This window comes from Clavelina lepadiformis, chromosome 5 (genome assembly GCF_947623445.1).
Source record: "Clavelina lepadiformis chromosome 5, kaClaLepa1.1, whole genome shotgun sequence".
In the NCBI taxonomy this organism is placed as follows: Eukaryota; Metazoa; Chordata; class Ascidiacea; order Aplousobranchia; family Clavelinidae; genus Clavelina; species Clavelina lepadiformis.
In genome coordinates, this window is record NC_135244.1 from 3946981 (window position 1) to 3967949 (window position 20969).

General features: G+C 33.2%; 4 protein-coding genes across 5 annotated transcripts; 1 reads left to right on the forward strand and 3 right to left on the reverse strand.

The window, feature by feature from the left end:
• The first annotated feature begins 2360 nt into the window (after positions 1-2360).
• Positions 2361-4124, forward strand: LOC143459863 (bactericidal permeability-increasing protein-like). The gene is made up of 7 exons (XM_076957166.1): positions 2361-2546; positions 2631-2718; positions 2857-2985; positions 3117-3216; positions 3347-3484; positions 3608-3671; positions 3928-4124. Exons 1-7 carry the CDS (start codon positions 2444-2446, stop codon positions 3948-3950), a joined length of 645 nt encoding a protein of 214 aa, XP_076813281.1. The 5' UTR covers positions 2361-2443; the 3' UTR covers positions 3951-4124.
• Positions 4125-6606: 2482 nt separating this feature from the next.
• Positions 6607-8468, reverse strand: LOC143460305 (uncharacterized). Its single transcript, XM_076957763.1, has 8 exons — positions 8298-8468; positions 8120-8210; positions 7878-8006; positions 7558-7701; positions 7387-7483; positions 7130-7270; positions 6942-6996; positions 6607-6794 (listed from the first exon to the last, which is right to left on the reverse strand). The coding sequence occupies exons 1-8, from the start codon at positions 8398-8400 to the stop codon at positions 6766-6768; spliced, it is 789 nt and encodes a 262-aa protein (XP_076813878.1). The 5' UTR covers positions 8401-8468; the 3' UTR covers positions 6607-6765.
• Positions 8469-11382: 2914 nt separating this feature from the next.
• On the reverse strand, positions 11383-13586 carry LOC143459828 (uncharacterized). Its single transcript, XM_076957120.1, has 9 exons — positions 13417-13586; positions 13150-13267; positions 12986-13076; positions 12742-12870; positions 12433-12582; positions 12227-12323; positions 11944-12084; positions 11776-11830; positions 11383-11652 (listed from the first exon to the last, which is right to left on the reverse strand). Exons 1-9 carry the CDS (start codon positions 13555-13557, stop codon positions 11609-11611), a joined length of 966 nt encoding a protein of 321 aa, XP_076813235.1. The 5' UTR covers positions 13558-13586; the 3' UTR covers positions 11383-11608.
• Positions 13587-17663: 4077 nt separating this feature from the next.
• Positions 17664-20528, reverse strand: LOC143459786 (uncharacterized). 2 transcript variants are annotated; one of them, XR_013117777.1, is made up of 7 exons: positions 19537-20528; positions 19338-19457; positions 19106-19199; positions 18894-19028; positions 18660-18726; positions 18349-18539; positions 17664-17999 (listed from the first exon to the last, which is right to left on the reverse strand). XR_013117777.1 is itself a non-coding variant. In XM_076957063.1 (6 exons), the coding sequence occupies exons 1-6, from the start codon at positions 19644-19646 to the stop codon at positions 18517-18519; spliced, it is 549 nt and encodes a 182-aa protein (XP_076813178.1). In that variant the 5' UTR covers positions 19647-20528; the 3' UTR covers positions 18077-18516. The 2 variants fall into 2 exon arrangements, 1 of the variants encoding a protein (XP_076813178.1); XM_076957063.1 differs by lacking the exon at positions 17664-17999 and having other exon boundaries at positions 18077-18539.
• Positions 20529-20969: the final 441 nt, after the last annotated feature.

A 20969-nucleotide genomic window follows, 5' to 3' on the forward strand; every position in this document is an offset into this window, starting at 1 on the left:
AATGTCGTGTGGTTGTTGTGAGTATATAGCGCTTGGTGGCGCTACAGGTCTAATTCCAAACGTAACTTAGATTTCTATGGCATGAGCAGCTGCTATTCACAACATTTAAATTAAAAAAAAGACGATGCAATACGTAGCACAAGAACTAATGTATTTACATTGCAAGCACACTCACTTATGCCCTTACAAACCCAACCCAAGAAGAGCACACATGAGGTGATCACAGATGGAAGAAACCTTCAGACTCACCATAATGGCGCAACAGTTAATTAGTAATTTGTAATGGTTTATTAACCTGTAATAAAATAAACCTACATATCTATTATAAGATCAACACTAAACTGCAATTTTTTAGATGTAATTTTCTATTCCTGAAGTTTTTAAAGAAATCAAATGCCGTAATATAATATTCCGTGTTATACATATTGATTAAGACTTAACTTAATACGTTTATCAGAGTGACTATTTAACCGTAAGTAGGTCACGCAGCCTGTAGTTAAGCATAGGCGGTTAAGTCAGGAGAATGAGTATGAAAAAAGTCTATTTAGGCTATTTAGGATTTAGTTGAAGTTAGATTTGGATTAGAGGAAAAATTTAAGTTAGGTTTAGGTTATAATGTTGTAACATTTAAGTTAGGTAAAAAAACATAAAAACAACTTTAGTAACAGCCTGTATTTAAATGCTGTATAGTGTATACGCATCTGGTTTGCATTATATGACATCATAACCAAGAGGTTTGTAGGCGCGATAAATTTCTTCTACGTGACATATAGCACAGGAGGGCATTTGCTTAATATAGATAAGCGGTTTTGGTGTTCTATTTCTGTTCTTCTAATTCGACTTCTCGCATATTCGATTTTCCTCTGGGCATTCTGCAAATAAATGCTCAATTTGTCAAACTTTAATTCAAAGTTGTTTTGAGATATATACCGAAAACTAATAGAACATAGTTTATCATAAATATACCAATTCTCTGTTATAGTTGTGCAGCACGTCTATTGTAAATCTGTATATGTCCATTAAATATTAATTTAAGTTACACAAAAAAAGTATAAAATACTGCTTTTTTGATTGGTTCCCATATTACTGCAAAGTTTTATCTACAAATTTTTCTCTTATTCATTCAATTTTTTAAGGTTTGACTTTGTAAACCGCTAGCTATAAGTTTAAGAGGCAACAAATTTCGAAAACTAAACTGCTAATATTCTGCTGTAGATACACAGAAGAAGAAATTTTAAAAGACGGTTTTGGTCCCTTAAACTCTAAAAACACTGGCGTCAGTCATAAAAATTATATACATGCTTCAATCACGAACACAAATGTAGTTTTAACAAATAAAAGTTGTGGCTGATAATTCTTTTATAATTTAGTTGAAAAATATAATAGTTAATGTTTGGTGGTAATTGTGTTGCCCTTTAGAGGAGACATTTTTTAAATGACGCTTGAATACGGCACGTAGACATTTTAGTTTCCGCACGCAACTGACCGATTATTATGACGAAAACATTAATGATTCGTGACCAAAAGCTGTCGTTGTTTGCCGCTATATCCGAAGATTGACAAGTTATTTCAAGTTCTAATATTTACAAGAAACTTTCAATGTAAAATTATGTTTCTATGTTTATCAAGTTTATTAAAAGTGTGTCGACAAAAACGTTTAAATAATAAAGTGCGATACATGATAACAATCAAAAGCTAACGATAATAACATATGGAATATGAAAATGTAAATATTAGCTAAATGCCATTACCATTTCAGCAATATTGCAATGAAGTTGCAGACACTTGGCATATAGCCTGAATATTGGCTGTATGGTGACGGATAAACTTGTAGCAAGTTCATTTGGCTTCCGGCTGGAAAACTTATGTGGTCAAAATATAGTTTACAAAGTTACCTATACTGTACAAGGTTGTTGTTATTGCCCGATTTTAAAACTGCTAGCAAACGCTGAACTTTCGATCATCGCAGCAACCGATTTTGCCAAAAAAGTTCCCGAGCAGATGAATGTATTTATAGATGAGCTGCTATTTCGTAAAGGAATGTTTCTACATTTTATTTTGACAGTGATTGGAATGGAAAACTCGCTTGCGGCGTCAAGAGTTTTCCTTAATTTTGAGGTTTCTGTTGACAGGTTTGAACGGTTTTTCTGGATCTATGCATTACTTCAGAAAACATGAAACCACTTATGACATCAAAGTCAGCTGACGACTATATAAGGAGAAAAATTGCGCTCTCTGAACCAGAAGTGAACTGTTTCTCAAAGAATGAGAAGCAACTTCTCAAAGAAAATTTCAAAACACTGATCGGTTGAGAATTTTGCTTTGGAGACCGTTAAAATTGCAATTTGTGTAAAAATTAATCGGTTTTCTAAAGTGTGTTTTTTACAGATTAATTATTCAGGTAAATACTGTTACAGACATTTGTCAATTTTAAACTCTTAAAATGAACTTGAAGAAACTTCATCCTTTTGTTGCTTTGTTGGTTCTCATAAGCGCTACAGCGACCACTGGATGTTTAACTGTGCCCCAAAATGAACTTGACGAACGTGAGTGCTTTTGCAAAGAAACTATATCCATAAAATATTAGGTTTTATAAATCATATAACACGATTCACGTTTTTTGTGAGCAGTCGCAAGCATTGGAGCAAACTTTTTGAAGGGCTACTTGGCGCAGTTGTCGATTCCAAGGCAGAAAGGAAGCAATTACGAAGCATGGAAGTAAGTTTCTGAAGTCAAAAACAACTTGTTTTGAACTTTACAACAGACTGAAACATTATCAGGAAATATAACATAACATTATTGTTTTGCAAGTGATTGTTTGACTCATTTTTTGCATATTTTCTATTTGCATTTTAGCATTAAGCTGGAAAGTTTCAACTTGGGGGCAATCAGTATTAAACAGCCAAAGAGATGTCAGTTCAGAATTTGCATTAAAGGCGCATATCTTCGAGCAAGAGCTGACTGGAAAGCTTGGAAAAAGATTTGGTAAATATTTTTAGAGACAAATAACACTTGCATCAAAAAGCACGAAAATACGAAGCGAAATATTTGACCTGTTTGGTTCTTAACAGAATTTCCGTACAAACCCTTTCTTCTTAAAACTCGATCCTCTATAGGTTCTTTACCTTGCGTAAATCAGGGAGCCTTCGTGCTTCTGGGAGCAACATTGACCTTTGCCTAACAATAGAACTTGGAACAAGAAATGGCCGCCCTTATGTGAGTTAGGATACAATGTGATTTTGGTTATACGCTATAGTGTACATTATGCAAAATCTTGAGTATAAAAGACTATATCCTATATGTCTTTATTGATCAGAATAGCAAAATGTGTTAATTGGTTTTCTAGTTTTCATATGTGCCAAAAAGCTGCTACGCCAACATTGGTAAATTTGACGCCAAAGTTTACAACACTTCGCTCAAATGGATAGTCAATCTCATCATTAATCTCTTCGAAAAAAGGATCAGAGATAAAATAGAAGACAGAGTGAGTAAAATCTAAAACAAAATTTCAATTACAAAAATCTACTGGTTTTACTTTTAAGTTATTTTAAGTAGTTTTCTGTTTTACGTTACACAATTTTTACCAACTTGCAAACGTCGTTTTTAGATTTGCCCAGCTGTGGAATCGGCAATGACTAAAAATGTGGCCAAGCTCAACCAACAGCTTTTGGGTAAGAACGTCATTTACAGCACTAGTAATCTTGCAAACATGTTTTGTTATCAAGTTTTTAAAACTGTTGTTGCATAGGAACAGCAAGACGATTGTTTAGCAAACCAACTTCCAAGCAAATAAATTATTAATTTATATAATGATTTTTGATTAAAGGTATTTGGTAAAACGATGCCAAAATTCTGTTTATTGTTTAAACCAACGTCATTGCTGATGCAATTGGTGTATTAGTCATAAAATCTGATTTCTATTTACAGCAAACCTTCACCTCCGTGGATAAAGGTCTAAATGATCACAAATACAACTTTTGAAGACAGAAATTTGCTGTTTTGTTTGTTCGCTTGTTGTTTATAAATTTTGTTTAAGTTTTGCTGCTTGATTTAGACGTACATAAAATACTCCGCGTTTTATTCTACGACGCCAATCTATAATACAAATTGCGGTGTATATCAAACATAGCTGAATTTGTTTACTACTGTAGTTAAACAGATTGAGTTACATTGAGATCAATGTCTTTTAAATGACCTTACGATGAAGATCATTATATTTAAACTGATTCTGAACAAATTTACCAATCGTAGGCTGGCGCCAGAGCTTAAGGTTTTTGCAAAAGTTTTAGGTAAACCTTAAGAGAGAGTATAAACAACAAAAAACTAACAACCAATCAAACATAGAAATATATTGTCGTTTCATTTTAAGCATTTTTATGAAAAAATAAAACAGATTTAAAAATAGATTTTATTTGTGTTCTATGCTGTAGTTTTTACGTGCAACTTTTCAGTGATCTTATCTCGTGTTGAGCAACTTTAAAACAATTTATAGCAGTTCAGTTCGTAAAGAAATTCCTATCAAAGTAAGGATACAGAACAAACGTTTAACTAATAATATTTCATGTTGTAACTCGCAATGGAAGAGGAAAACGCCGTAACTATATAAGCTACACCCGTTTTGTACATTTTATGTTCTGCAACTTCTTTAAAATAAGACCTCAATAAAACGTTTTGCTTTTATAGGCTTATATAAATAGCAAGAATTGATATCTTTTATTGTTTTTAACTGAACCAATGAGGCAAATAAAATATTTTGTCAACCTAATTTTGCGTTAAAAGACCCCAACCAAATGTAGCAAAAATGTCATTTAAAACACGAAATTTCCTTAAGAACGGGTTTTAGTTCCAGAGCAATTTACCAACAATTAAATTCTCTTGCGCAGAGCATAAAAGCAATGTCACAATAATCTAAACGCCTAATTAAATCATGAGTGGCTAACAGTTGTAAGTAGTCAATAAGTATTACATAGTTAGTTCACATTATGACAAAATTTATATACTTTTTATTTTTGGTATAAGCATGTTCACATTTATTCAGGTTTACTTTCCAGCAACATCATTACTTTTTAATTAAACTGACATGAAGAATAGCTTGGTAATTTCCTTACACCAAGTGTTGTCGAAATTTGACCTTACTGCAACGCGTGTTGTCAAAATAAAATGTCTATGAGTCATGTCACATATTTCATATGCACACCGTCACATTGTATAAAATCTAAAAGTATTATTTTAACCGACAACCTAGGACAAAGTCTGACTGCAAAGTTTGGAAAAAGATCTTCTAAGTGATTTCTCTTGTTAGTTAAACGATATTTATAACACAGTATAGATTATAGAACAAGAATTTAATGCTAAATTTTGATTGATGAACTCCGTTTTTAAAGGATTTTTTGTACAATCGTTTTCTGCTGGACTCCGTTTAATATTTCAAATTTTCATCTTTTGTAAATCAGGAAGCCTTTGGGCTTCAGGCAGCAAAATCAACTTTTGCCTTACGCAAAGACTTGGAACAAAGAGCGGTCGTCTTTATGTGAGTTAAAACTTAGTTTAATTGTGATTATTATTTACAATATATAGCGCACAGTTGAGCATATCTGTAAGTCGAAAACACTACACGTTGTTTCAAGCGTTGTACGATACGACATCTTAAATGGGTGCAAGAGTAAATAGTGTTAATGGAATTTTTATACGGTTTTCATACATACTAAAAAGCTGCATTGCCAACACCGGTAAATATGACGATAAAATTTACAACACTTTATTTATTCACTTTATGGATAATCAACTTCGTTAAAAACCTCTTCGAAAACAGGATTTGAAACAAAATAGAAGACAGAGTGAGTTAAACAAGATTTGAATTATAAAAGTTTACATGCTTCTGTTTTAATTTTTGGTGTTGCTTAGATACGTATAACCTTTCTGTTATATGGAATTTATCTTAATTTCAATATTTTGTTTTTACATTTGTCCGGCTGCGGAATCCGCACTGACTAAAAACGTGGCAAAGCTCAACCAGAAACTTGTGGGAAGGAACATTATTTTATAGCGAGAACATATTTTTTTCCAAAGCATTTTAACGTCACCAAGTCCTTCAAAACTGTTACAATAGAAAGACTTTCATATCCATGCTGTAGAAAACCTACTTCATATCAGCATATATATGTAAAGTAATCTGTGATAAACGGTATTTGGTAATACAAAACCATATTTCTTAATTAAAGCAACGTCATTGTTGATGTGAACCATGACGATGACGTAACTATAAAATCTGCATTGCACTGAAAAGATTAATATTTAAAAATATCTTTATGGTCTCAATTGACCAGAGCTGAGTATAAATATTCACAAAGTCGACAACAATTTAAATGCTTTACGCGATGTTTGGTGTCTTTTTTTTTGCACATCCGCAAACGCATTTTTTTCTGAATTTTTCTTTAAAACACAAAATGAGGCGTAGATTTTGTTTTCGATCAGCCTAAAAACTTAGTCAGTTCTTTTTCATGTCATTTCTGAGCTATCCTAGAAATTTCATCAAAATTGAATAATAATTTTTGGGTGATGCTGCTGCTAGGAGACAAACAATACAATTGAAAACACTTCTTTTCATGAAAGCAATAAACAGGTTTATTTACAAACAAACACAACAGTATGAATACAACATATAAAATGGTGTAATGGAGTAAAAGCTTTTCTATAACACACAGAAAAAGGACATATGTGAGGTCTGAGAAATATCAGAATATCTTCAGTGTAGTTTGATTATCCTTATCGACGCGTGAAATATCCAGGAAAAGCTGTTGAAAAGGCAAAAAAAAAATTTTTATTTTATAGTACTGTACATAAACGTTGATATTGTTTAAAAATAATGCGGATAAATTTTTTAAATTGATAATTTTTGTTAGTTGACATAAAGTTACAATCCTTAACAAAACAATACTCACAGAAAAGCGTGGTTCCGGTCCTTCTGTTAATTTTGCTTTCGACAGTCTCGCAAATCTATAAAATTTATTAAACTTTCAAGTTTAATCAAACATATACAGTAATTCACAAATTTGATGACCAAATTTACACACATATCAAAGAAAAACAGTCAGGTGAAAACAAAAAGAATTTCTGAATATATCCTTACCTCGCCTTCGATATAATTCCTAGCAATTATGCCACGTAACAGACTCAGAATAGGATTGATATAGTATTTGAGCCCGTTGTCAGAAATCCTAACTTTAAAGTTGTCTACGTCGTCATCACAACTATTGGGTACAGTGGTAAGCTGATAGAAAAATTGCAAAAGTATCATCATACTGAAACTTTCTGGTTAGAACATCATTGCCAAACACACGCACACACACACACGTACACATAAGTAGATATTTTGGGCAGTCTTACCACAAATTTTCCTCCTTGAATGGTCAGCTTGAGGGTCACTGTCAAATCTATCTTAGCGCTGGCAGTGAATTTACCTTGAGTTTCAAAATGGAACAACCTGGAAATCCACAAGAGGTCGCATCAATCAATGTGGTTAAAATATTTCCAAAAACAAAACCAAATCATGCTTACTTGATTTTGGGTATTTTGTCAACTACTTTGTCAATTAACTCTTTAGGTTTTTTGATAACATTTTTAATTGTGTTGAAGACTTTGCCAATAAATCTCTTCTTCCTCAATGGAAAAAACGGCCGAATAATTGGTCCAACTGGCACTCTGCCAAAAGCATTGTTGTAGACACATCATGATATAATCATGAGATTATCATATGTTATATATTAAATTTCAAATCAATAAATCTTTATACAACCCAAGTCGATAATTAACCGAAAACAATGAATATGCACAAAATACTTTAAACTATAAAATCTGTTTAAATTTTGGTTTCTCACTTTACTTCTTTCTTGACACGAAACCTGCCGTTTAACGAAATTGCGACATTTCTCAATGACACTTTAAACTGGTGTGCTTTCGGATTTGTAATCTTGATGCTTCCAACATCGGCTCTGGTGATGTCCAAGCTAAAATTTGGATTTTATTTGGTCACATTTAATATAAGTCTATATGTTGCCAAGAAAGAGATCGCGTTACCTATAATATCGATAAGTTATTATCCGTACTAAAAACAGCTTACTCTCTAAGTTTCAAGTTTTCGTTGTCCGTCACATCCGGAATCCGCGCTTGGACGAGATACGTTTCCATCAGCGGTTCCAGAAAACCGGCAACTGCAAGTACAAAGTGAATTAGTTTGCTTGATAACTTGATGATATTAGTACTGTACTTTGATTTAAGTAGATGTGTCTGTCACTTACGGTCGTTCAGTTCATTTTGTGGGACAACAAGTGCCGATGACTTATTGCTAAGCTTGCAAATTGCCACACAAAGAAGAATAAGTCTGATTTTGTCAAAAAACATTGTAAGGTTTGCTTGTATTTAAAAATCTGAACAAAGTATGTGTCAGTTTATATACAAAGTTATCAATATTTTACAAACTAGATTTTAAATACAAATATAATTAAACAGCTGAAGTTTAAAAGTGTCTAATAATAGCTGTCAGAATACTTGCGGTGTTTGCTACAAATATTTTAAAGCTTGATCTGAAGTATGCTCGCACATTGCCATTTATATATTGCACACCAGACTTTGTGACCTTCAATATGCTGTACAGGGGATATATTTTGATCTAAATATAACTAAATAAATCGTGATTGCTTCTGCGTGGTCACTTTGTGACGCAACTAAAACTGGAAGAAAACAAATTTCTCATTTTGACCTGCGCGCTTAGGCACGTTACTTTAAAAAGCGATTTGCCTTGAGGCTGTTTACTAAGCTGTGTTTTTGAATTGTTATATTTCTAGAGCGATATTTTTTGCTATTTCTTGCAGTGTCATAAATTGATTGACATCGAAAGATACTTTCTTTCCAAGGAAATCATACTTCATATAGTTCATATACTGGATATTCCAGATCAAAGACCCAGCTAATGGTCAGCTGTTTATGAATTATTTCGAAGAGGATTATACACGGTTTTCCAATATCGCTTTAAATATAACTTTAATACTATATTGATTGTTCTTCTGATTTTATACACTTTGCCACTGTTGAAGAATAAGCTACTTGGTTTCTGTACCATGCTAATAGTAGAACTAAAAAATGCAAATGTGTGCAATACAATTTCAATTTCAACTATAGCCTCATCAACCGAAGTACTTTAAATTACAAAGAAATGAAGATATAAAACAATTATAATTGGAAAGCGTAGAATAAGTCTTTAAACTTCCAAAAGTCTACGCTCGTTCTTACAGACCTTTGGCGTTTATGATTGATCAAAAGTAACATCATCAAAATCTAAGCACAATATGCTACAAGTCTAGCAAAAATGTCATACCTAAGCTGAATCTCAAACCGTCGCAAAATAGTGTAGTTACTCACTTGGTGTTGACAACGAGTAATTAAAATCATTTTTGCAAATCTTTATGAACGACTATATAAGCGTGGTCAAAACGGAATATGAATGCGGCGCATTTTCGTTTTTTCGTGTTTGCTTACACATTTGCTAACATTGATAAATTTGATAGTTAAATCACGTTAAAATCACTTCGCTCAAACATGTAGACAATGAACATTGTCATTAACCTGTTCGAAAAAAAACATAATGGAAAGTTAGATGACAGAATGAGTTGAATATTTTAAAACTATTGTAATAGCGTAGAATCATAGATATATATACTCGTTTTTGTATACTTTCCTGTCGCTTCATTTTTCGTTGTTTTGTACTTTTTATTGTCATTACTTGTTTTTGTCATAGCATCCAATCCATCATATGCTCTTCAGTTGATTAGGTGTAGAATTTGACCTAACCAAAAAAATTTTTTTTTAGTACATATTTCTTTAGGGGGATGGAATATTGTTTTATTAAGCGCGTGTTGTGGGTTTTATTCAAGACAAAGGTTCTATTTGACAAAAAAAAATTTTTTGAAAAGATATCGTCACAATGGATGATGTGAAATATATTGTACATATTCTACAATGAAATGACAAAATTTATTTACTGATTATAAGACAATAAGTTAAATTTATATAAAAAAGACATTAAATTTCATCTGCCTGGATGGGGATAAGATTTAAGAAAACAAAATCTATGAAAAATAAATTTGAATTTTTGTTGCTCGACGTCATCGTTGCGAGTGTTGTTTGATTTTGTAGCTTTTTTACTGCAACCCTTAGATCTTCTCAAAGTTTCTAAAAAGTGCAAAAAGCAAACTTTTACGCTCATATATCAAAAATGAGACATTAAGGGCCGAAGTCGCCTTAAAGTAAATTTATCAGTCCCTAGTGGGAGCCAGATATTTATATGTTTTTTAATTGTGAAAATGAAAAAGAAAAACAATAAAATCATACATAATCCTGTATAACTATCACATCTAAACGTGATTTATTGCAATATTACAACGTTTCGGTAATATTCCACAATTTTTTAACACAAAGCTTAAATACCCCATACCGAATATCGAAGCATAACTAATACGCATTAATATGCGCCTTCGCAACCTTATTATAAACTGTTTCAGTGATCTGAAACAACTGAGAGCCGGAGTTTTTCACGATTTATTTGTTAAACTAAATCTCAATGTTCTTAAGCAAATGTAACTCTTAGATAATATGCAAAATTAACCAATATATGCTTAAAGATATACTTAAATAAAAGTTATCATTATGCTTGATGATGTTGCTACGTTTAGCTTTTGTTTTGAAGCTCGTTCTTCCACTTTCATACTTGGGTTTTGAGCAATGTTCCCTCTAAGCTGCGCGCGTGCGCAAATGCGCATTGCTGACACGGTCTCCGCGCACAGAAAATCTGTGCTGCGCACAAGAAAAATATCCAGCCTGAATTGAAAATAGAATAAATGCATAATAATGGCCACAGTGCGCACGTCTGATGTTGCTCGCAGTGGTCCAAGAGACCGCTCAGGGAGTTAGTGTGTTTGCTCAGACTCGTGAAAAATTAGAGGGAACATTGGTTTTGAGGTCATCTGTCTAAAAAGTTTAAACGAACCTGTTTAAGCTCAACATTCGCTTACAGACCTACTCACACAGCATACAGAGCGAAGAACATTATCTACTAGCGATGGTTTGCGCCAATTGAATGCTATACAAGGTGTGCATTACCAGTAACTCGATCAAGTCTATTTAATTGTTTCGTAAATTTTGTGCCTTTTTGTGAAATTTGATAATCTAATTTTGCGCAGTGCAGACATTTTGTGCGAAATTATATCAAGATTAGTTTTGTCACCAATCTTTTAACAACGACAAATGCTTGCTCCCAACAAAAAGTGCCCTTCCATCATCTTTAAGGTTGTTTCCTTACTCAAGGAAATGTATAAATCATAATCAAAATGCGAGAAGAAAGTTTATTTACGCCATTTACACTTTAAGGTGGTTAAGTCATTTTTGTCATGGACTTAACAAGCACGCTTCAAATGCGATAAAAATGTTCATCAACAGTATATACGCGAAAGTTACATAAACAAAAAAGTGTACAACTTCCTTATGATAACATAAAGGCAGTGATGTCCAAAGAGTGCCCAAAAATCTTTTCACGTTATTTGCTTCATGTCAAAATTTATCCACTTGAAAAATAACTGCTTGACAAGTAGGGAGGAATAGCTAAAAACGATAAAAAAACACAAGTTTTACAGAAAATAAAACTTAATCAATTAGTTTAAATAAACTTTCAAGAAAACCTACATCACTTTAACATAAAATCTCCGAAAAAAGCATCATACTCACAGAAAACTGTAGTTCCAGGTCCTTTGTTGATATTGTCTTCAACAGCCTCGCAGATCTAGAAAGGGCAGCAAAATCGCATGTTAAGTACAAGCAGACGACACAATTTCACATACTTACGTCAATTAAATGCAATTAGGCTAAGACGAGATAAAAGTAAGACAATCTTACTTCGTCTTCAATGTATTTTCTAGCGATGGTGCCACGTAACAGGCTTAAAATAGGATTGATAAGAAACTTGAACTTGTTGTCACCAATCTTAACTTTAAAATCGTCTATGTCGTCATCACAACTGTTTGGCAAAGTGGTGAGCTAAACAAAAACATCTATAAACTTCTAAAATTCTGCTCCTAGTATGACTAATACACATATGTTTATATGTAATACATATGCTTATATGTATATTGTGTACGTAATATATTTTACAATATTTTCGTGTCTATAGAAGCCTTACCACAAGTTTTCCTCCTTGAAACGTCAACTTGAGGGTCACAGTTAAGTCTATTTTTCCGCTGGCTTTAAAACTACCGGAAGATTTAATGGTGGTCAACCTGTAAAATTGGCAAACTCAAGATTTAACATAAACAAGACCACATGAACAAACCTTAAACAAAATTATAATGTGTCTTTGGCAGGTCCATAATTTTGCAAAATACTCACTTAAATTTGGGTGATTTGTCTATAACTGTTTTAACCACTTTTTTAGCCACATTCACAGGTTTTTTGATAATGTTTTTAATTTTCTTAAAAGCTTTGCCGATGAATCTTTTCTTTCTTCCGAGTACAAACGGTAGCGCCACTATCGGTACTCTGTAGAGAAAACGTTTATGTACAGATAATTACTCTATCATTGAGTAACATCCTGAGTGTTTGTAAGGTATTAAGTTTGTCAGAATAGCAAACAAGCAAGGTCTTTTTAGCACAAAATTGCCTCGAAGAATGAGAAATATTTCATTATCAATTCCTTACTTTACTTCTTGTTTGACACGAAATCTTCCGTTTATTGAAAGATCGATATCTTTCAATGAAACTTTGAATTGGCTCGGTTTCGGATTCGTGATTGTAATGCTTCCAACATTGGCATTGGTGATGTCCAAGCTGAAATAGCAATCAGATGCTGCGATAATTAATCCAGCCTTGTTACCGCAACAATACGCAGTCTTCTGTTTTGTTGGCTTTTTATCAGCTTGTACTACAAGAAAACAGAACTTACTTCGTGAGTTGCAGTTTCTCGTTGTCTTTCATATCCGGTATGGAAGCTTGTCCGAGAAAACTTTCCATCAATGGTTCAAGAAAGTCGGAAACTGAACAAGCATGACAGATTAATTGATTGCTAGCATGGTAAAGTCGACAACATATGTTTCGGCCGTCACTTACGGTTGTTTAATTCACTTTGTGGAATTACAAGGGCTGAAGATCTTCCGCTAAGGCTGAAGATCGCCACACACAGTAAAACGAGTTTGCATTTGTCCACAAACATTTTGATCTTCGATATCTGTATCAAATTGTATATGGCAGTTAGTAACAAAATGTGTACTTGTAAGATTATTTCTAATTCAAAAGATATATCATAATAACTGAGTTAAGACAATAATTTATATAACACGTTAATCCAATAGTCATAGATACAAGTCTATAATATACCTCAAATGCTGAATTTCTACTTTGTATATTTTTGGACTTGCACTGAAATCTACTCTCGTGGCATCGTTTATATACTATCTGCTGAGTCGAGTAATGCCGATTAGGGGTTATTTTTAGCTTAATTGAGGCGGATCGAGGCATGATTATTTATCCCCAGTTTCCTAGTGACGTAAGCCGCAACTGAAACCGGCAAAGAACAAATGCTTCTGCTCAGCACGCGGGCAACGACCCGAATGCTTAAAAAAAGTTTTCGCCCCAAGACATTTTGTTAACCGCAATTTCACCTTGTTTTTTTTTTTTTAAAGTAACAAACACTAATTGCTGCAAAGTAGGTACCACAGAATGAGGTGTATCGATACCGTTATTTTGAGGTAATTATAGGTCATGAAATTGATTTCAACAAAAATATGTTCTTGCTCAAAAGTATATTAAGGATAATTACGCTAAAGATCAAAGAAATTTTGTTCCAAACTTGTGGTTTTTAATTCACGTTCCAATTTCGTTTGAACCATATAGTTCTAAGTACATCATGTATACAGCCTATATTATTTAAAAAGAATAGGCAAAATTTGAAAAGTTTGTTTTTGTAAAAGCAAAACTTACTTTTTATACTACGAAAAATATGTCACAAGTTTTTGTGCTGATTGCGCTATTTGGCAGAGTTATTACGCACAGTACGTCATAAGTGACGATATTTAATTATGGTTAGCATAATGTTTGTACTGTAATCTAAGTCTTCTTTTTCGTAGTTGCCGATCTAACCGAACAAATTCAATGTGCTCGTACACACACGGTTACGCATATTATCAAATATGGATAATTTATATTAATGATTGTGTCACCAAATTTCACGTTTGGTGATTCTTTGTATATTAACCATGCTGACCGGCGTGTCAAAGTAGCACTGCCAATTGATCTGTGTTTAGCTGTATAGTTAGATTTATATTCCACGATGTGTTTTTAGATTTATATTAAGATGTATTCCACCCGTATTGTTGTGGCCATAATGTGTGACTGCGTGTTTATGTAGTATTAGTAATTCATCGATATGCCACTTGTGACTCCATTTATTGTTAGTAAGTTTTCTGCACACATACACGGTTTACTCCTTTACCCACAACTCCCCCCGAGGTATGTTACGCTGCCCGCAATTTCCAATCTCACACCCTAATGATAATTGATTACGCTGTGGTTTGTTGGAGAAAAGTTGATTCAGTCTACATTTGGTTTTAATACAAGAAAGACGTTTGTTTTTATTAAAGGAATGCTCATAAAGCAGAAAGCAGAACTGGCTAATCGACTATAGCCGTAAAAGCGGGAGGTTTCCTGGCCAAGGAAAATCTTGGTTACAATTGCTAATTCCATTTATACTAAAATTGAAAAAAAAAAATCAAACCATAATTTTGATAAACCAAACAGGATAACCATTTATAAGTGATATCAACCCATAATTTGTGATATTCTTTCGATGCAAACTTTTTATAAAATCGTTTATTTGCCAGACTTTACCTGAAGACATAAAACCACCTCTAATCGGAAAAGTCACGACCATGAATTTGTTTTATTTCTGTTCTAACCATCTTGCAAACATACAATGGAAAACACCGACAACCTGATGAAATAATTCGTCAATATCATGGCATATACCAGGGGTCGGGAACCTTTTTAACTAAGGGAGCCATGAAAGCTACATATTTGTAATTGTATTTCCATCAGAGCCATGTAATATTTTTTAACACTTAATGCAACTAACGTGTGCATGTTTAAGCAAAACCAACAATTTTAGGCGACAATGAATGTCTGAATTTACTCTTTAATATCATGCTTCTTACTGTTAATGCGTTATGAAAAATTACAGAAAAAGTTTTGCTCGTAACAGTCGTGCTGAGAAATGCCAGCTCAGATTTATTTGCGAGCCAGATGTCGTCATCAAAAGAGCCACATCTGGCTCGCGAGCCATAGGTTCCCGACCTCTGGCATATACAGTACATTGCCCGTGGCCATACAAGCGCGTTAAATTTAGCCTTAAATGCAACAACATGAAGTTATGAAAACCAAAGTTCAATCTTTCTGATCTTGACGATATTAATTTAACCTTCGGTATAAAGTATAAATTATTCAAATATAATTTCTGTCAAATAAAAATTATTTTCAATTAATCATCATTTTTTCGTCAATCATCATTTCAAATATAAACTGTTCAAATATATTTTCTGTTAAACTTATGGAAGCATATGAAAACGCATGAAACTTGAAAGCCAAAATCGAACCATATTGAAGTTATCTTATATCATGAAGCATCTGAAAATTCCAACTAATTTAAAGCAAGCAACAAAAACTTTGTATCTTAAGTATAATTTTGGTTAAAGTCATTTTAAGCTTTAGAAAATATTGATTGCAACATTTCTTTAAATTTGATAAACTTTCAAATGATTTGCAAAAATTCCGTAAATTAGCCAGAGATGTCACTCGCAAAGAAAGGATCTCCGCCACGACGTGGTTCTGTCTTTTTATTCCCTGGCCAGTCGATTTTTGAAAGTTCGAACGTGATACCAAATGTGCTGGAGGGTTTAAGTGGTGACTGATCTTAGGGATAATTACTGTATAGTATGTAATGACGCAATAGTATCAAATGTCCGCCGTCACGATAATTACAAATAAGGCTAAAAGTGCCATTAAAACAAGGCAATCGTTCAAGAGATCTATTAGCCGTTAACTGTAGCTGGATTTAGAATCCGAAACTCACTGTACGTGCATTTATCCTGAGTTTCAAACATAAGAATTTAAGATGAAGAAGTTCAGGAAATTAAAATTGGGTTTACAGCATTTTCGATTTTCGACTTCCCGTTTCTGACATTTCCATTTTCAGAAAATAATCGTTTTGATTTCCTCAAACAGCCGATATTAACTAAAATTCGATGAATCATTGACGGCATAATATTCGTATCAGTCCAAACTTTTTTGCTTACATTTACGAGACAATGGAACAACTATGTACAGTAGTTTTCAATTTGTGCAATAGGAACATTTTTATCCATGCCATATGCTACGTTAGCCTACAGCGAACCACCAGCATACAGCAGAGCCTAAGTGTGGCGTAAAGAAATGTGGAATAACTTGGCATATATAAGCCTATATCATCATGTCATATATCATAATATCATCATCATAATATCATCTTATGATGTAACAGTTTTTGGTTTAATCGACATCAATTTAAGGCAATTGAAAGAAAAATGTTTATGCTTTGGCTTGGCATATTTGTGAAATAGCTTAGAGCACCTTTCGTAAATCTCTTCACTCCGGTCAGGCCATCATGTAGTTAGTCCCACAAATTAAACTTTTTAGCTTCATTCGGTTTATTTTTAGTTTTGCGTTGATCGGCTAAACCGAAATGGCATGTGGCCAAAAATCTTTGACGAGATTGTCTTTGTACGTTCCTGGTTTCCTGACATTTTTGAAAGGTATTTTTAGGATTTGTGAAAGCCTGGGGTGTTGCACTGGTATTGTACGCTCTTTTTTTATATGAAACTTCGAGATTTAGCTTCTGATAACTTTGATTTTGTAGTTTCATAAGTTTTAGAAAAATTTCATACTAACATTTTCAGATTGCCGTTGTACGATATGGTATGACAATCTTTATGATCAGACTGCATAAGGAAATTCTTTGCACTACTTAAACTCGGCGTTGATCTCTCATCGCTCGAGCCAGCGGTTACCGAGCTTGTATTAACGCAAGCTCCGATCGTCACATACATTTTTGTATTTCTTTTTTTTTCTTCTATTTTTATAAAGTATTGCCAGAATTTAAAACTGTTCACTGTGATAAGGTGTAGCCTCAATATACTTTTTCTCTAAAAAGAGTTTCTTATAAAAAGAGCGTTTTATATAACATCCAAACATTAGTATATTTTGTAATGCCTGCACACGAACACACTCTGTCTTGGTTATGTTTAGTTACATGTTTAGTTGGTTGTTGTCATAGGCAAATGACAGAACTTGGTCACTTTTCCGTTACTAATAAAATCTCGTGTGTAATTTCCGACGTCACCAATCCGTCACACCAGGATGTGCAACAAAAAACTGTAGTACAGTAGATATCCGTAGTGATCTAATACGGTTTCTGTAGGGCAAACACTTCACTTACCATCTGACTCTTTGGTTATCACAAGCTAGTTTTACTTTTTGTATTAATTATTATAAGTGTGATTTTATGTGAATAAAATATTACAACTCGTTTTGTGACTTAAGTCTGATTTTTATTTAAAACGTCAACTTAAACCGTTTACCAATACCATGATATAAACTTTGGACATATAATCTACACGCGGATCATAGATTTATAGTGTTTCCTTACATGTAAATGATTTTTTGCCATTTTTATGACGTCATACTTTTAGACTCAATCCAGGCTCACATGAATGTGTGATTATAATAAGTTGCTTTAATCGTTTTGGTACTAATTGTCACCAAACTTTTTTCGCTCATCGGTTCGAAGTTGTTGTGCGCCGCAGCGACATCCAGCGAGCTCTTGAGAATAAAAACAAGAAAACCTTTGTTTGGATAAACGGGATATCCTGAACCTATAAGAATTTGGCGTAAAAATATAAACTTTCAAACGGTGTGAAACAATATAAAATAATGACGGGGCAAAACGTCACATTGAAATTATTTGGTTGCTTGCTGACTTTTCAAACTACAACTTCATGCTGCTATTATCTTACGTTAAATGTATAGTGACATCTCAGAAACGACATGTAGTGCGCAATATAGCGATATTAAATCATTTACATCAATTATATTTTGCATTATCTGTATGTATTTATTTTTTATATTTACATTTTGTATCTTAACCATTACATCTTGCTTATGTATTACTAATTCATAAGGTTTAAAACAATGTCGTGTGGTATAACAGAAACATTCTCATACCGGGCTTGAAGTTTACACCGCGGCCAACGCCATCGATTTAAATTTTAAGTTGCGGTTGAACTAGTTCATGCTGAACTATGAAGAGTACTGTAGTTCACCATAAAAATAAAAAGACTTGTTGTTCCTCTTTCATCAACGCATATGGTAATGAAAGCTTCTTGTTTGACCTCAACCAAATATGCTGATGCTATCTGCAAACAAATTGATATCACAGCTTAGTCGAAGTTATTTTAATTATGCGTCAGTGAACAATTTCAAACCTTTCATAGCTTACAAGCCATTACCCCTACTTAGAACGTAGAACTGTATACCGTAAATGTATTGGCCCAGCTTGGCACCGTGATTGGAAATGGCCTCTTCCACAATTATTGGACATTCCTTAGATAAAAAAAACAAAAACTTGTTTAAGCTACTGTACTAAGATATAAAGAAATAATTTTAGCATTGGAGTACGTCTTTAAAATTTAAAATTAATTATTTTATTTAATGTGATAGATAATGCTAGATAAACTACAGGTATATGTAAAACAAAATTAATGCCCTACATTTTGAAGTTTTCTCTTCAGTTTTCCGTTAAAAAACTTTAAGAAAAAGTTGAAGAAGCCGCTGAAAAAAGAGTTTTGGACATCAAAACTAAGTCCTCCGATGTTGACTGAGCAACTCCCACTAACAGGAGAAATCTAGAAAAATACTAAGATTGTATACTGTAGTTATGTAAAAATAGAACCAATTTATGTATAATTAATCGCACACTAACTTTCGGAGGCAAATAGGATTCTGTTAAAATGGTCACCACAAGATCAACGTTATTTATTTCTGCAAACACGGTTCCTGTTAGAGACAGGAAATATCTGAGGAAAATGATATTATAAAAAATGCGAAATTCAAATAGTTATATTTGCGTAATAGTCAGAACCTCCTCTAAACGAATAATAATTTGACATTATAAAGGCTGGTGTACAATATCTCAGTTCGAATGTTTTCCTAACTTCACTCTCCAATCAGCCGAAAAATACAGAACAAAGCTCTTCAGAGAAATTCTCCATTCATCTGCGCTTTTATTTGTTATTGTAGTTTTTCCAACGTTCCTATTTTTCCAAAGCTTCGCGCTACAAAAATATAAATTAAAATGGATAAAAGATTTTGCAGCATATTTCAAAATACTGAGTCGCTTAATGTTTTTCTCACTTCGTGGTTTGAATATAGTCTCCGGTGTGGGGTGGAAGTTTAACTTTTTGAAAAGAATCAATAATTGACAAAATTTTTCTCTGCGCCATGCGCCTGAGCACAGCACCCATAGTTTGATGGTGACTAGGTTTTTATGGTATTTTTATGGTTTTTTAGGTAAAGTTTTATTTGAATTCAAGCACGCAAAGAAGTAATCTATCTCTCAGTATAGAAATCTATCTAGATGTTCATCTGCTGTTATAAATTATACAGCAATCAATCAATCCAGCCAAGGAACGATCAAAATTACAACAAGGGACAAAATAAAAGTCAGGCTTTGGCGGGTCAAATTGTACAAATAGTGACAGAAAACTAACATTTTCAATTGATAATGATTAAATCGACAGAAAATGATACGCTGCTCCCGTGACAAACATGAACCACAAAAACGTTTATTCAGCATTTCAAAGTAGAATAGTTTTTCCCCAATAACTAACAAAGCATTAGCTGAAGTTCAAACTTTGCTCAAACTGGGCAAAATTTGTTGTCTGTTTCTGTGTGAAGTATAACTTTTGTTTGTTTATACCTGAGGTCGATTTGTTTTTGTGAATTGCTTATACAAATGTGACAACATTTCATTTGTGATGTGTTTTTAGATGATATAAGCAAGTTGATGTTATTATAACTTATATTAACTAAGTTATACTTATACTTATAGTATATTAACTCGATCCCGATAGTTATACGATACTTGATTCTTGGCAACTTTTGTAAATTCACTCTTCTCTTCTCTTCTCTATTGTGTCTATACAAGCCTTTGCGCTATCGTACTTAGCAGACTGAATGTGTAACTCATTCTATTAACGTGCACACTCATTAAACCACCTAATTGCTAGCCACGCACTTAGGATTTTAAGCAAGCTGAAGATTGTCGTTACATTGTTTTGAGCCAAGCGTATGCTGTTTTCAGAAATACAACTCACATTCAAAGTTAAAATAACAGTATAGCGACTAAGAACAGAATCGCACTAAGCTACTTTTAATTGAAAAGTTAAAGTTTAACTGAATTGAATAAACTTGTGTGCAGTCGCTGTGAGTAAACATCAGTCGACACGCTGCGACAACCGGAAAAAATTAAAACAACCAAGTGTCCTATAGCAAACAAAAAACGCATCCTCAAACGTTCATAAAGCCTAAACTTGAACTAGGTATAACTTAAATAAGTATTACCGTATCATAAATTGCGTTAGGAATACTTGCAAAAGACTAAAGTTCAACGGTTTATTTTAGCGGTTTTTGTTTTGGTTAACTGTAATGTTTCCAAAACCTTTGCGAAAACGTATGAACGTATTTCTCGAAAACTGTTATAAGACTGACTTTGTTACAACATGTTGATTAACATTTTGAAAACTAGATCACATGAACGTTGTTGCAACCAGTGACATAAACGTTCT